The sequence below is a fragment of the Vombatus ursinus genome, unplaced genomic scaffold (genome assembly GCF_900497805.2).
Source record: "Vombatus ursinus unplaced genomic scaffold, bare-nosed wombat genome assembly UNPS02014784.1, whole genome shotgun sequence".
Taxonomy (NCBI): Eukaryota; Metazoa; Chordata; class Mammalia; order Diprotodontia; family Vombatidae; genus Vombatus; species Vombatus ursinus.
This window is the reverse complement of record NW_020954562.1, coordinates 20282853-20298146: the sequence shown is the minus strand read 5'-3', so window position 1 is coordinate 20298146 and position 15294 is coordinate 20282853. Positions and strand designations below refer to the sequence as shown.

The window sequence follows — 15294 nt, the reverse complement described above, 5'->3', positions numbered from 1 at the left end:
ACTGAAAGTAAGAGGGTGAAGATGGCAGAGTAAGCAGTAAATCACTGTACCTCCCCAAAATTCACTTCCAAGCAACCATAAAATAGTGTCCCAAACAAATCCTGGAACACCAGAACCAGCAAAAAGGTGGGATGAAGCAATATTTTAGCAAAGAAACTTGGAAGATTGTCAAGAAAGATCCATCTTACTCAGGTAAAAGGGGAGCATATTCCAGGACAGGAAGCATCCCAGCAAGCCAGAAGCAAGCCCCACTTCAGCAAACCAGTGGGAGATCCTGAGCCCCAGTGTGATAAATATGGCAAATGCCAACAGCAGGATTTCCCATGTACCTTAGCATAAACAGGGTGAATCAGCAGACTGCAGTTCCAAGCCCTGAGCAAACAGGTATCCTCCAGCTGCCAGACCTCCATTTGCTTCAGTGCAGTCCTGGTGGAATGTAAAAACACCCCACTAGACCCCAGCACATGCTGGACACCAACACGAGGACTCCAGTGCAGCAAGAGGTAAACTATTAGACCCTATGGCCTCCAGCAGCACCAGCCACCCCTCACACCCTCAGTACAGCACCAGACACAAGGATTCCTCAGGGTCCTCAGGGCAACATCAACATGGTACCAGGTAAATAGCCAGGGACTGCAGCCACTGGCACAAGAAACCTGAGACAGTGATGTTTCCACCCCAGGTGTAGAGCTCAAATTTAAAAGAAAGGAAAAAGGCCAAAAAAAAAAAAGATGAGCAAACAACAACAACAAAAAGAATCTGACTATATAAAGTTATTATGATGACAAGGAAGACCAAGAAACAAACTCAGAAGAGGACAACAATGTCAAAACTCTTATGGGCAAAATCTCGAAGAAAAATGGGAAATGATCTTAAGCCCTGAAAGAACTCATGGAAGGGCTCAAAAAGGAGCTTAAAAATCATATAAGAGAAGTAGAAGGAAAAGTGGGAAAAGAAATAAGAGTGATGCAAGAGAATTATGAAAAAAGAGCCAACAGATTGGAAAACTGCTTAAAAACTAGTTGACCAAATGGAACAGGAGATACAAAAATCCACTGGAGAAAACATCTACTTAAAGAGAACAATTCAATTCACCAATGGAGAAGAAAGTACAAAAGCTAATTGAGGAAAACAACACATTAAAAGTTAGAATTAGGCAAGTCATTAGCTAATGACTCTGTGAAACATCAAGAAACAACCAAACAAATTCATAAGAATGAAAAAATGGACAAAATGTAAAATACTTCATGGGAAAAACAACTGATCTTGGAAAATAGATCCAAGAGTGACAATATCTGAATCATTAGACTACCTGAAAGCCATAATCAAAGGGGAGAGGTGGACAGCATCTTTCGAGAAATTACCAAGGAAAATGGCCCTGATGTCCTAGAACCAGAAGGCAAAATAGATGTTGAAAGAATTCATCAATCACCTCAGGAAAGAGATCCCAAAATAAAAACTCCAAAGAACAGCATAGCCAAATTTCAGAACTATTAGGTAGAGGAAAAGGTATTACAATTGTGCAGAAAGAAGTAATTCAAATATTGGGAAGTCACAATCAGGATTACACAGGACTTGGCAGCTGCAACATTAAAGGATCTAAGATCATGGAACTTGATATTTTGGAAGGCAAGGGAACCAGGACTACAACCAAGAATCACCTGGCAAAATTAAGCATAATACATGAAGGGAAAAATGGTCATTCAATGAAATAGAATGATTTCAAGTTTTTATAAGGAAAAACCAGAACTAAGTAAAAAAATTGACCTCCAATATCAAGACCCAAAAGAAGCATAAACAAGTAAAAAGGGAAAAGAAAACATAAAAAATTCAATATTATGCTTCAGCTGAAGTAAAAAAAAAAAAAAGCAAAAACAAAACAAAACAAAACAAAACAAAACAAGGGAGGCAATCCTGATCTCATACAAAGTAAAAGCAAAACTAGAGCTAATTAAAAGAGGAAGGAAACTACATCTTGCTAAAAGGTACCATAGACAATGAAGCAATACCAGTACTAAACATATATGAACCAAGTGGTATGGCATCTAGATTCTTAAAGGATAAAATAAATGAGTTACAGGAAGAAATAGACAGCAAAACTATACTCTGAGAGGGGACCTCAACTGTCCCCTCTCAGAACATAATAAATCCAATTAAAAAAACCAAGAAAGAAACTAAGGAGATAAATAGAATATTAGGAAAGTTAGTTATGACAGACCTTTGGCATGATTTAGACATAAAGGGTAACACCATAAGCAAATTAGAAGATCGAGGAATAGTCTACCTGTGAGATCTATGGGGAGGGGAAAAATCCATGACCAAACAAAAGATAGAGAGCATTACAAAATATAAAATAGATAATTTTGATTATATTAAAAAGCTTTTGCATAAACAAAACCAGTTAAACCAAGATTAGAAGGAAAGCAGAAAGATGGGAAACAATCTTTACACCAAGTGTCTCTGATAAAGGCCTCAGTTCTCAAATACATAGAGAATTGAGTCAAATTTACAAGAATACAACCTATTGCCCAGTTGATAAATGGTCAAAGAATATGAACAGGCAGTTTTCAGATGAAGAAATCAAAGCTAACTATAAACATATAAAGAAGTCCTCTAAATCACTTTTAATTAGAGAAATGCAAATTAAAACAACTCTTAGGTACCACCTCACATCTATCAGATTGGCTAATATGACAAAAAAAGGAAAATGATAAATGTTGAAGAGGATTGGGAAAGTTGGGACATTAATGCAATGTTGGTGCAATGGTGAACTGATCAAACCATTCTGGAGAGCAATTTGGAACTACGCCCAAAGGGCAATCAAGCTGTGCATACCCTTTGATCCAACAATACTGCTACTAGGTCTGTATCCCAAAGAGATCATAAAAAAAGGCAAAAATATTTATAGCAGCCTTTCTGGTGCTAGCAAAATACTGGAAATTGAAAAGTTGCCCATCAATTGGGGAATAGCTGAACAAGCTGTGGTATATGAATGTAATGGAACACTATTGTGCAATAAGAAATAATGAACAGGCAGACTTCAGGAAAACCTGGAAAGACTTGTACTAACTGATGAAAAGTGAAATGAGCAGAACCAGGAAAATATTGTACATAGTATCAGCAACATCGTGTGATGATCAACTATGGATGACTCAGCTCTTTTCAGCAACACAATGATCCAAGACAAGGACAAAGGGCTCACGAAGGAAAATGCCATCAATATCCAGATAAAGAACTGATGGACTCTAAATGCAGATTGAAGCATTTTTTTTTCATTTACTTTACTCTTTCTCATGGTTTTTTCCTTTTAATCTGTTTCTTCTTTCCCAGCTATGACTAATATGGAAATATTTTTGCATGATACCACATGTATAAACTATATCAAACTGCTTACCATTTTCAGAAGAGGGAGGGGACAGAGGGAGCAAGAAAAATTGGGCATTCAGAATCTTATAAAAAGAAATGCTAAAAATTTTCTTGATATGTAACTGGGGAAAAATAAAATACTATTAAAAAAGAGAGAAAATGAGAGGGAGGAGCTTAGTCACAAATGAACAAGTGAAGGGCCAAGTTACCAGAACTGGGGTACAAACCTAGAGTAAGACCAGCATCAAGTCTGAGCTGAGGCTGAACCACCTAAATTGCAAATTCATCAGTCCTTGCACTTCCCTTACATTGTGACTGCTTTGGGTCCAGGGCCTGGGTTGGAGCTAAGCAAATAGGTGACAGATAACTGTCTCCAGAAATGGACAATGAATGAATATGGGGCCAAGGAGCCAGGGACATCATAGGTTTAAGTCATAGAAATTTATTGTGTCTAAAGGTGTGGGTTAGGTGTACCTAATACTAACTTAGTAGAATGAAGAATGTATGGGCTCCTAGATGTAAGAAGAGGGGGAGCTCTTGTCTGGGGTGATTAGGGAGTCTTCAAGGAAGAGAAAGTATTTTAGATAGACCCAGAAAGACAGTATTTATATAGATAGAAATGATGCCTATTCTATGATGGAGGTGAGCTGGAGGAGAATGTTTCAAGCAAAGACAGGGAGGTAGAAGAGTGCCAGGTGTACTCAAAAAGACCATGCATATCTAGTGTTATGGGAGGGTTCACTTAGGGCAACATGAGAGTGAAAAAGATAGAGAAATGTAGGTTGGAGCTAATTTGTGAAATTCCAGGCTAAGGAATCTAGAGGCATTGGGGAATTTTTTTCAAGCAAGAGACAGTAAGAATAGAATTTCACATGGCCAAAAATGAGTATCTGTAAAAAACTTGAACATTTGGCTTGTTTCAGGATTGCATAGGCATGACAGAAAGGAAAGGAAAGGAACTTCTTACAAAGTACCACATTTCTAGGCTTTGTAAGGATAGTACTGAAGAGTGATGGTAATTGAGGATAGTGAACAGGACTCAGAGGGTACGGACATATCTATATGAAGAAAAAAAATGGTGGTATTGAATTGTAGCCAGAATCAGTGAAGCCAAAAAATTCATTGGTATCAAGGCATCTGAAGGGATAGGTAGAAATTGTGAAGGAGAATTTGGAGGAGGATGGGGAAGGTGTTGAGCACAGAACTGTTCAGGTAATGTAGTAGAAGAAAACATAAAATGTCAATGAATATCTCATATGTTGCTTCTTTCTTAACCAGTGATTTTTGATGACAAAAGTATACTGTTGTTTTGCTATTCAGTTGTGTCCAATTTTTTGTGAGCCCATTGGGGGTTTTCTTGGCAGAGATACTGGACTGTTTACCATTTCCTTCTCCAGATCATTTTACAGATGAGGAAACTGAGGCAAACAAGGTTAAGTGACTTGTTCAGGATCACACAGCTAGTAAGTATCTGAGGCCAGCTTTGAACTCAGGAAAAGGAGTCTTCCTGTCTCCAGGCTGGGCACTTCATGCACTTCCTCACTAGCTGCCTTTAGTAGAGTATTAGTCATCCAGATATCATTCAGATATGTGACCTAGTCAGAATGGGTTTGGCTATGAAGAAAGCAGTGTTTGATAATATTTTTGCTACAAAATGAGATAGACTATAAATAACATAATCATTTGGCTAGAATTGTCTTGGGTAGATACAATCATGGTTTAATGTGTAACAGGCACCCAAGGAAGGAACAGGGTGTATGTGAGCAATAGCTCTTAGGGCTAGAACATAAGGTGGTCTATCTCAGATATTTGTGGAGCTTTTCAAATGACAGAATGAAGTTTGGGCCATTCTATTTTTATTCTGTAGGCCTAACTTAAATAACCAACTGGGAAAGTTTTCTCGCTGAGCCGTGAAAGTAATGGTACCAAAAAGGAAAGAGGGGGAAAAAAATACCTTGGTAGAAGTAAATCTGTCTAAAAATATCCCCATGAACAGAAAATTTGGCAGAAACACCTGAATTCTTGAGGTAATTTTAGTTAGCAAAATGCTTAAAACACATATTTTCTTAAATGATGAGAAATGGATAAATATAGCAGGTTACAGTGGGCAAAACATATCTTTTTGTTCACGTAAGAGATGAGAAGACAGGAATTTCATCATGCTATATCATGATCTCTTCTGAAGTTTGGTAGTCAGTTTGAAGCTGTTTCATTAAAAAAAAAATAATTTAAAACTTTCCCTAAACACCACTTCCTTTGGGCATGACTACCTAACTACCACCACAACAGAAATGCAGACATGAACTACAGTGCTTAGGAATGCACCAGTCAAAAATGGGAGTGTTTCAACATGAGCAGTCTACTTCCGTATTAGTGAGAGTTGCCCTATTTGAGCTTACAAAGCTGTGCTCGCCCTTAAAAAAATAAGCAAAAGTTTCTACAGAATGTTCCTCCACTAACTGGCAGCCAGAGAGGCACTAAACTTTAATGAGTGGATTAGAGGGTTGAGGGTGGATTATTTTTAGTCTGACTATGAATGGCAATAGAAAGATCTAGATGGATTTCCCAGAAGAGCTGGGAGAAAAAAAAATCTTGCGAAGTCTAAAGAAAATTAATTGTAGAGAGGGACTAGATGCACTGGTTATTAATTGCCTAGATGATGGCAATGGCACGGAGGAGGCTTTATTTATCATTTCTTGAAGAGTATAATAAAAAAGAGCAGGGATTACCCCAAATATGTATAAATAGCTATCTTTTTTGGGCAGTGTGAGTCAGTGGGTGTCTGACCTGTGATTTTATTGGTGTAGAATATACTCAGTATAGAATTTCTCTCCACCATTGCAAATGGGTCACTAATTTGTAACATTTGGTTTTAGAGAATTGCCTCAGGGAACTGAGACATAATGTTTTGATCAGTCACACAACTAATAAATATCAGCAGCAAGACTTGAAACAAGGACTTTAAAGCCTCTTTTGTCTAGATTTATATATCTATAAATATATTTATATATAGCAATCTCTTTATGTATATATCTACTGATTTTATAAGTACACATGTATGTACATATATGTGACTGCTAGTATACATATGTACATATATAACCACTTATAAAAACAATATATAACAGTAGACATATATACATATGTATGTTTACATACATACATGTGTATATACTTAATGTTATTTTGGAATAATCTTTGCTCTTTCTGTCTACTGGTTATGTGAATGGGTATAATTAAATTTAATTGGGTAACATTTTGCACAAGGAAAGTTGGGCTTAATACAAAAAAAAATTTCTTAATAGTGAGGTCTGATAGCCTCCAACTGCAGCAGCCTGCCAAGGGGAATGGTGGAAGAAAGCATCATCTTTTGAGTCATTCAGAACTAGATTGGACAAAGCACTTTAAAAATACACCACAGGAAACAACCTACTGCTGTCAAGGGAATAGAAAAGAGAACCCAAATAGATCATTTCCATCTCAATTTTAGTTGATTTCATGCAGTTTGAAAATAGATTGGTAGAATAAATACCCATTCACTGAGAAAGGGGACATATTCTATAGAGTGATTGTTATTTAATGCCAGTGAAGCTCTTTATAGCCACATCTTTGTTAGCAATTGTAGTGCAGAGAAAAATAATCCAAATGCAAATGTGTTTTCATGAGCCAATGATAATTGTTAGTCAACAACACTGATACAGCAAGCCCAATGTTCAGGGTATGGTGGGAGGCATCACAGTAGGATGTTGTACTCAGAATGCATAAAAATCTACTGAGAGATATACAGTATACAGTTGTTGGCTTGTAGACAGGTCTGACCATCTGTACTACATCAGTGAATTTATATCTAGAAATGTATAGAAAATAGTATGGGTAAATTGCATGGGGACTCCATAATATTTCTTGGCTAATGCTTATGTGGGGAGAAGGAATTAGAGTGAAAGAGGCCCAAATTTCTGAATTCATTTTTTCCCTGTACTTAACAGAACTACAGCAATGGCTTCCAGATACTGTGTTGTTTAGATTATGTTTCCTTTTCTACCCAGTTATGACCCAGAAATTACTTATGCAAATAAAACCTGGTTTTATAGAAATAGTTCAATAATGTTATCAAAATATTTTCTCAATTATGCTCATTAGACTAATATTCCCTTTAAAGTGATAGTGAGCCTATATGATATGACCTTTGTGTCAGTTGGTTAGCACATGAGACCCTTTGGACAAGCTATTGTTCCATCATCATGACCCTTGTAGCAACTGACTTGCTTTTCTATCAACTTGGGGACAGATTCTTGAACTCTTGCCCACATTCAAGGCAGGTCCCTGGCTTTCTATTTATCCACTTAGGCGTATCTCTGTTCTTTTGACCATACTAATGCCACCCTTGTATGACATTTCTGACTCTTCTTATAACTGCTGGTCAACACACTTGGAACATCTGCTTCTTTCATCAGCAGTTTGCTCTAAGCTGTGTGCAAGTAAATAGCCATATAGTGCATCAAATTCCTCCCATGTACCATTTCTGTTTTTAGTGCATGGATCATTCCTAATTAAGCATCATTACAAAGCCAGCTCACTATGACTGACTTATCCTTTCATTGCCTATTCTAGGTAGAAGAGACAGTGGCAGGGATGGTGGGATGGTGGGGGCAAGGAAGGAGAGACAACAGAAGTGGGAGGATGGTGATCAGTCTTAGATAATATTTCCAAGTAAGTTAAGTAGGTTCTTGATGTCTCCCCTTTACCACTCTGGAACAATGTTGGCAGGAAAAAAAAAGTAGACCTTTATTTCAGTGATAGTATGGTGTCATTAAAAACAAACCAAAAAACCCCCCAAAAAACCAGACTTTTAACTTCCGGAAAATAATCCAATTAATTTCCCTCCTTTTGTTCACTTTTGGGTCCAATTTATTTGCAGTACCCTTTTAAGATATATAGGCTGATGGACAATTTCTATAGGCTATCTTTTCATTTGCCTAGCACAATCTAGATAATAAACATTCTTCATCCATTAGGTTTTTCCTGTGTGGATTTTTGAGTGACCATGAACTTATTTAAGTGGTTCTAATATTTTTGGTCTTGATGCAATGTGTAATGACACATGTGAATGGGACTTGAAACTCAGACCTATGCCTTGACTATGCCCAGAACATAGTCTAGTTCTCTGTTCTCCTTCCTCTCCATACAAAGTTATGGACTCTTCAAATTTAAGCTGGCAGTAGTAGGAGGGCAGTATGGTACAGTGGAAAGGGAGTGTTGGATTTAAAATCAAAAGATGTCTATTTAAATCCACATTCTTACCTGTGTGGGTCACGTGTGTCTCTGTGATTAGATTATAAGCTCATTAAGAACAAGGAATGTTTTTGCCTTTCTTTATGTCACTGCTGCTTAGCGCAGTGCCCAGAACATAACTGACGATGTGACCCTAGATGTGGCATATCTGTAAAATAAAAGCATTGGACTAGGTGATCTCTAAGGTTCCTTCCAGCTCTGAATCTACAGTTCTGTCATACTAGTAATATAGTTTATATGTGGTTTGGACCACAGGTGGGGAGAACACTCCTGGGCTTGGAAGATGCTGTTTGTCTTCTTCATGTGTTTCCTCCCCAAGGAAAGAGAAAATGTGTAGATTGCACTTGGTCTTTGGGAGGGATCTAAGTTTGAGTATCATCATTAAAATTGATAACATCTATAGAAGGCTTTAAAGTTTGCAGAATGCTTTATAGACATTATCTCATTTGAACTTCAAAACAATTTTATGAACTGGGTATTGCAGGTATTATTATTAATGTCTTTCTCTTTCCTCTCCTGCCCTTTTTACTGATGAGGAGAAGTTAGGTGACTTATTTGCCCATGGTCTCAAGACCATCAAATATCAGGGGCAGAATTTGAATCTGGGCTTTTTTGGTTCCAAGTTGTATGTTTTATTCATTGTGATACTGCTATCTATTAAGTTTTAATTATACTGAAATTTTTATGCTTTAGGAGCTGCAGTTCCTTTGGTACCAGAAATAAAGCAAGGAATTTTTCTGGTCACTTATCTATGTGTTATATCAATGGGGATTTTATATGTAAAGGCTAGAGATGCCAAGTTGCTTGGACTGATCTGGCCTTGTTAATATTAGGTTAAGCTGAAGCTAGTTAATACTAATAGAAGGCTTTTAAAATTCAAAAAATATTTTACACATGTTATTTCATTGGAGCCTCAAAACAACTCTATTGATATTACTATCCCAATTGTATAGGTGAGGAAAGCAAGGCTCATAGAGGTTAAATGTTTTGCCTAAGGTCAGAGTTGGTTTTTAAACTCTGGATTCACCTGACTCCAAATCCAGCTTTCTATCACCTACACCATATGACTTCTACTGAAGCCATGCTAGTCATGGTTAAATCAAGGTGTCCCAAACTGTGAATTTATACTGACAGTTGACTTTAATTAAATTATTTTATTCTCTTTGATCTTGGTTAGTCATTTCTTAATAAAGCATAGATTTGATCACTTGTAAAACTCCCCTGGTATTCATAAATGTTGGTGACATTTAGCAGCCTGGCTTATTATTGGTTTTTTCAACCTTTGTATTTTCAGATCTACAACCGCTTAGATGTAAACTGCTGTGGATTCAGACCTCGGAAGGAGGATGCCTGTGGTCAGAAGGGAGTGAGGCAGAAATGTGACAACCAAGATACCATGGAGCTAACACACATTGTTCAAAGAAAGCATGACCCAAGGCATTTGGTCTTTATAGACAATAAAGGTTTCTTTGACCGAAGTGAAGATAATTTAAATTTCAAATTATTAGAAGGAATCAAAGAGTAAGTTTTTGGATTATAATGATAATGAGCTCATACTCTTTTCAGTGCTGAAAAGTAGCAAGGCTGAGAGAAATTAGGCTTTAGGCCCTACTTTTAACAGAAATATAATTTGTGTCTCTTGGGGAAGGAAGCTGGAGTTAAAGGAAGTAATGCTAAGTAGAGCAAAACCTAGGTACACAGGAATTATCCCCATTATCATCTCGTGGCTCCTAACACATTGTCACTTTCAAAGGTCGGTGATTTCATTGGCACCAGTACTCCTTCCACCAATGCAAATGATAGCCCTTTCACCCTTTCCCATCCTGAAAGTCAAAGCAAGTCAGCATTTATCAAGTGATTGCAATATGCTTTAAGCACTGGGGATTAAAAAATAAAGAATGAAGCAATTCCTACTTTCAGGAATCCTAAATTCTGTTTGGGAAGGTGCCATTTACATATATAAGTATAGGTAGTATGGATGTACAGAATTAATAGAAAATAAATATCTTATATTTTTTATACCTTGCATAAAATACAAGGTAGTTAAATTCAAGACATTAGAAAGCAGAGGCACTAGCACTTGCTGGGATGGCTTTCTATAGAAGGTAGTGCCTAAGCTTTGTCTTGAAGGAAAAGAAAAGAGGGCTACTTTGAAGTGTAGATGAGGAAGAAGTCTATTCTCGGATTGGAGATAGTTCAAATACAAAGGCATTGAGGTGGGGGTTGTAGTGCCGTGTAAGGAGCAGATAAAAGACCAGTTTGGCTGGGCTATAGAGTAAAGGAGAGAGAGTAATGGATAATGAGAATGGAAAGGTAGGGCAGGGCAGACTGTGAAAGGCTTTAAAAGCTAAATAAGGGAACTTATATTCTATCCTATAGGCAATAGGGAATCACTGGAATTTGTTGAGTTAAGTGAGTGATGTGGTTAGATCTGTGTTTAAGGAACATCATTTTGTCAGCTATATGGAGGACAGACTTGTAATAGGGAAAGACTTGGGGCAGGGAGACCGATTCAGAGGCCATCATGGTAGTCCAGGTGATGAGAGCCTCAATTTATGGGAGCAGAGAGAAGTGATCAGATATGAGAGATGTTGTGGAGTTTCAATCTCCAGCAATATTATGGGCCCATCACCTTTTCTGGTCATCTATAGTCTTTATCTTTTAGACCATGTAGAGTCTACAAAATGTGGGCCTGTTGAAAGAAGGCATTGCTATTGTATGATGATAGTCCCAGCTAAGTTTGGAGAATCTCATTCCTAGTATGGATATGGGATAATGAATTGTTTGGTTCTAACACCTCTTGAAGACTATCTACTAAGTTACAGAGTAGTTGCAATCTATGTTGGTGGAAGGAGTACTCCCAGTGACACAATTATAGATTTTGAATTATTAAAGAAGCTACTAAAATCGTTATCCAGGGATGTGCTGGTAAATGTTTAATGATAAGGTCTTTGGGAAAAAAAAATTTATACATGATGTTTTTAAAAATTTAATCATTATTAATATACTTTCTATCATTTTCTTAAGTCTAGATAACCAACAAAATAATAAATCAGGCCCTTATTTGAATATTTGTTAATTTCCAAGGTGTAAATATTCATTATGAACATTTAACAATCAACTCTTGGGAGCAAGTCTGGCTAGCTCCCGGACACTGCTGCTACCACCTAAAACTACCATTGATCTTGTTATACACACACACACACACACACACAAACTCACACACACACACTGAAGCTGAAGGTTTGGCATGTAGTGGTTTTCTTCCTTTGTGTATCTTTTGTAGGAAGGAAGATTCAGGTACCCAGATTGTCATTTAGTGCATATGCCCATTAGAAAGGATATTACATAATAAATAGGTCACTTTAAATGCCTCCTTAAGTTCTAGCTCCCTAGAAATAATAGTCACCAGAAGACATCATGAAGAACCATCCATCTTGTGGATAGAGTACTGGCCCTGGATTCAGGAGGACCTGAGTTCAAATGCTGTCTCAGATATATAACACTTACTAGCTGTGTGACCCTTGGCAAGTCACTTAATCCCATCGTCTAGCAAAAACAAACAAACAAACAAACAAAAAAACAAACAAAACATCCATCTTGAGTTTAGCTGTCTCTTTTACTAGAACTAGACTTTAATATGTGAGGAATGAGTTTAAAATGGAAACTTAAAAATATATATATCATATATACATGTAATATATATATACACACACATACATACATACATATTATATATATATATGTAAAACTTGTACACTGAAAAGCAAAATGAAAAGGTAATTAATTCAAGATTTAAGTATGGAATAGATTCATTAATCAGTTTGTTTTGAAGAATTAAGAAATGCATACAATTTTGTTTTTAGAAAACATTTTTCCTCTCTTTGGGAAGATTGGATATGTTTTTAGGCTAACTTCCTCTCTCCTTTCTCTCATTTTAATAGTTTCTTCTCAAATGTTTACTTTCCTGCTACAATTCAATTAGTTGAACATCTATAGACTTTGCAAATCATGGATTTTTAATACTTCATTGCATGAAATTTTTATTTAACAATATAGCCACTCATTTACATAATAAATTTCTCCTGGGAGTTCAAAGCAGCCTGTAAGTACATACCTCCGCATTTAACACCTTGCTCCTCCCATTCCCAGATCTCTCAAATGACCCCTTTTTTATGTCTTCTTTCAAGAGGACGAAGTTACCTGCCTCTCCACACATAGGGTGTCTAGACAGATGCTTCAAGGCTTCTAGCAAACAAACTGCCATTCTCAGCCCATTCGATTTAGATTGGAAGAAGTTGTAGAGAGCCCCCCCACGTTAGTTCTTTACCTACTATCCATGAAAAATACTTTTGCCGAAATTGTTAATATAGTTCTTGTTAAACACCCTGCCCTACTTTTAACTGATTGCCTATACACTCATCTCTCCTGATAATTGAAAATTATCACCATAGATAAAGCAAAATAGATGATTAAAGAAATGTATTCAAGCCACCCAATAGAAACTTTAATGACTCTTTATTCTGCTCTTCACTTTGCCGATATGGATGTATCCCCAGATATTAAGATGGGAGTGATATTGAAAACTCTGTTAAATTGGATGACATTTTTCTAATATGTCATTGTTAAAAGACATACCAGTAGTGTGACAGTGAGTTAAATGGTTTGTTTTTTAAAGAGATAATTAGGTACTATGATTTATGGTGGATCAATGATGGCCAGAACTATTGGTTAGATTATAATCCATTTTGTCTTTTCAGGTTTCCTGAATCTGCAGTTTCAGTTCTGAAGAGTCAGCACTTAAGGGAGAAACTCCTTCAGTCCTTGTTTCTTGATAAAGTTTATTGGGAAAGCCAAGGAGGTCGACAAGGAATTGAAAAACTTATTGATGTGATAGAACAGAGGGCCAAGATTCTTCTCACCTACATCAATGCACATGGAGCCAAAGTATTGCCTATGAATCAATGACTTTGAAGGGCTTGTTATTAATGTAAAAATTGAGACAAAAGTATTAGGACATAGAACTACTTGAGTACTTCTACAAGACTCCTATAGAAATGTTTCTGAAAATATTCTGCCTTCAGAGAAAACAACCATTTTCTCTTCCTCCATATATATTGAACTGGACCCAGTAGAATGTAAGCTCTTTCAGGGCAGTAACTGACTTTTTTTTTGTACCCCTCCCCCCAATACCCTAGACATGTTGCCTTGTACTTTTTAAATCCTTTTTTTTTTTTTTTTTTGGCATCAGATTGACCTAAATACTTGACTGCATAATGGCTTCAAGGATTATCTGACTGAATTTTAGTCAAACCAGTCAGTTTTATTGACTAAGTTCAGTTCAATTCAACTCAGCAAATACCTTTTGGCACCCATTATGTGCAAGGCACTGAGAATGTAGAAACAGAAAACAATATAGTCCTTGTGCTGAATGTGCTTACATTGATTCCTTTGCTTAGCAGAGGAGACCTGATGTATCATATTGGTTGTTTCTATAATGACACCATAAAGAAAGACCTTTATGATTATAGTGACCAAAAGTTACCTTGGTTCTTGGAGCCTTTTGACCTCCTCAGTTTTGAGGAACCTTGGATTTATGATCCTTCCATTCAGAACAGAGATGCCCAAAGGCTGTCTCAGCACTGGCAAATGCTTATCTAGGATTCACAAAAAAAAACTCAAAGACTTCAATGATGATCTGCGTAGATATATTGGATCATTTGTTAAAACGTAAAAACCTCCAGCATTTCTGCCAAAAAAAAAAAAAAAAACAAACCTACCATACCTACAGCAAAAGCATAATATTCCCACATCTTTTAGAAATAAATTGCATTTTCAGAATAGAAACAATTCAGATTTGACTATTTATTTTCATAGCTTCTCTCTTTCTAAAGAGAGATCTAAATTATACCTTGTGACTTGGAACCAAGTGATTCTTAGACTGGAAGTTGGTTATTTAGAAAAAATATATATACATATACAGAGGCTTTTATAGAGGGTTTTTCTTTTTATGGGCAGAGGGGAAAGAATTTAGTTTGTCACTTTTTTTGAAGCCAGTTTTATGATCCATTAACAATTTCTTAAGGTTTGTTTAGAATAAGAATAGATATTTGAATTTAATTCACACCAACTATAACATTTAAACCTATTTCTCTGCTATCAAAGAGAAAATTATGAGTTAAATCTTGACTTTTGTGATGTCTCCTCACCACAATTCTAATCTCAAGGCCAGTTCCCACCCCTTTCTCAATGCTCCACCTTCATATCTGATTCATATTAAAATGAACCTAAACATCTAGAAAGGGAAGGGAATAAGCATTTATGTAGTATCTACTATATGCCATGCACTATGCTAAATACTTTTTACAAATATTATCTCATTTGATCCTCACAGCAACCCTGTGAGGTAGGTACTATTATTATCCTCATTTTACAGTAGAGGAACATGATTATTGGATCTCACTGCCTTTGAATATTTTTGAAGAGCAAAGTAAGCATTTCTATATTCACCCCTAAACTTTATTTTTAAAATAATTTTCGAAAGACTACTCTCTTTTAGCTTTTTTTTGCTTACTTGAGAAATTGATATTGAGAGTTCATTTAAGAATTGTTTACAAAAAAATGCTACCCACACCT

The 15294-nt window shown here is 36.4% G+C and overlaps 1 protein-coding gene across 3 annotated transcripts in view; it reads left to right on the top strand.

Moving 5' to 3' along the window:
• Nucleotides 1-14440, top strand: part of GASK1B (golgi associated kinase 1B) — a 46840-nt gene extending 32400 nt beyond the window's left edge. For all 3 annotated transcript variants that reach the window (XM_027866794.1, XM_027866795.1, XM_027866796.1), the window contains 2 exons: nucleotides 9953-10179; nucleotides 13419-14440. In XM_027866794.1, coding sequence (XP_027722595.1) covers nucleotides 9953-10179; nucleotides 13419-13626 — 435 coding nt within the window. In that variant the 3' untranslated portion in view covers nucleotides 13627-14440. The remainder of the gene's footprint in view (nucleotides 1-9952; nucleotides 10180-13418) is intronic.
• The last annotated feature ends 854 nt before the right edge of the window (nucleotides 14441-15294 follow it).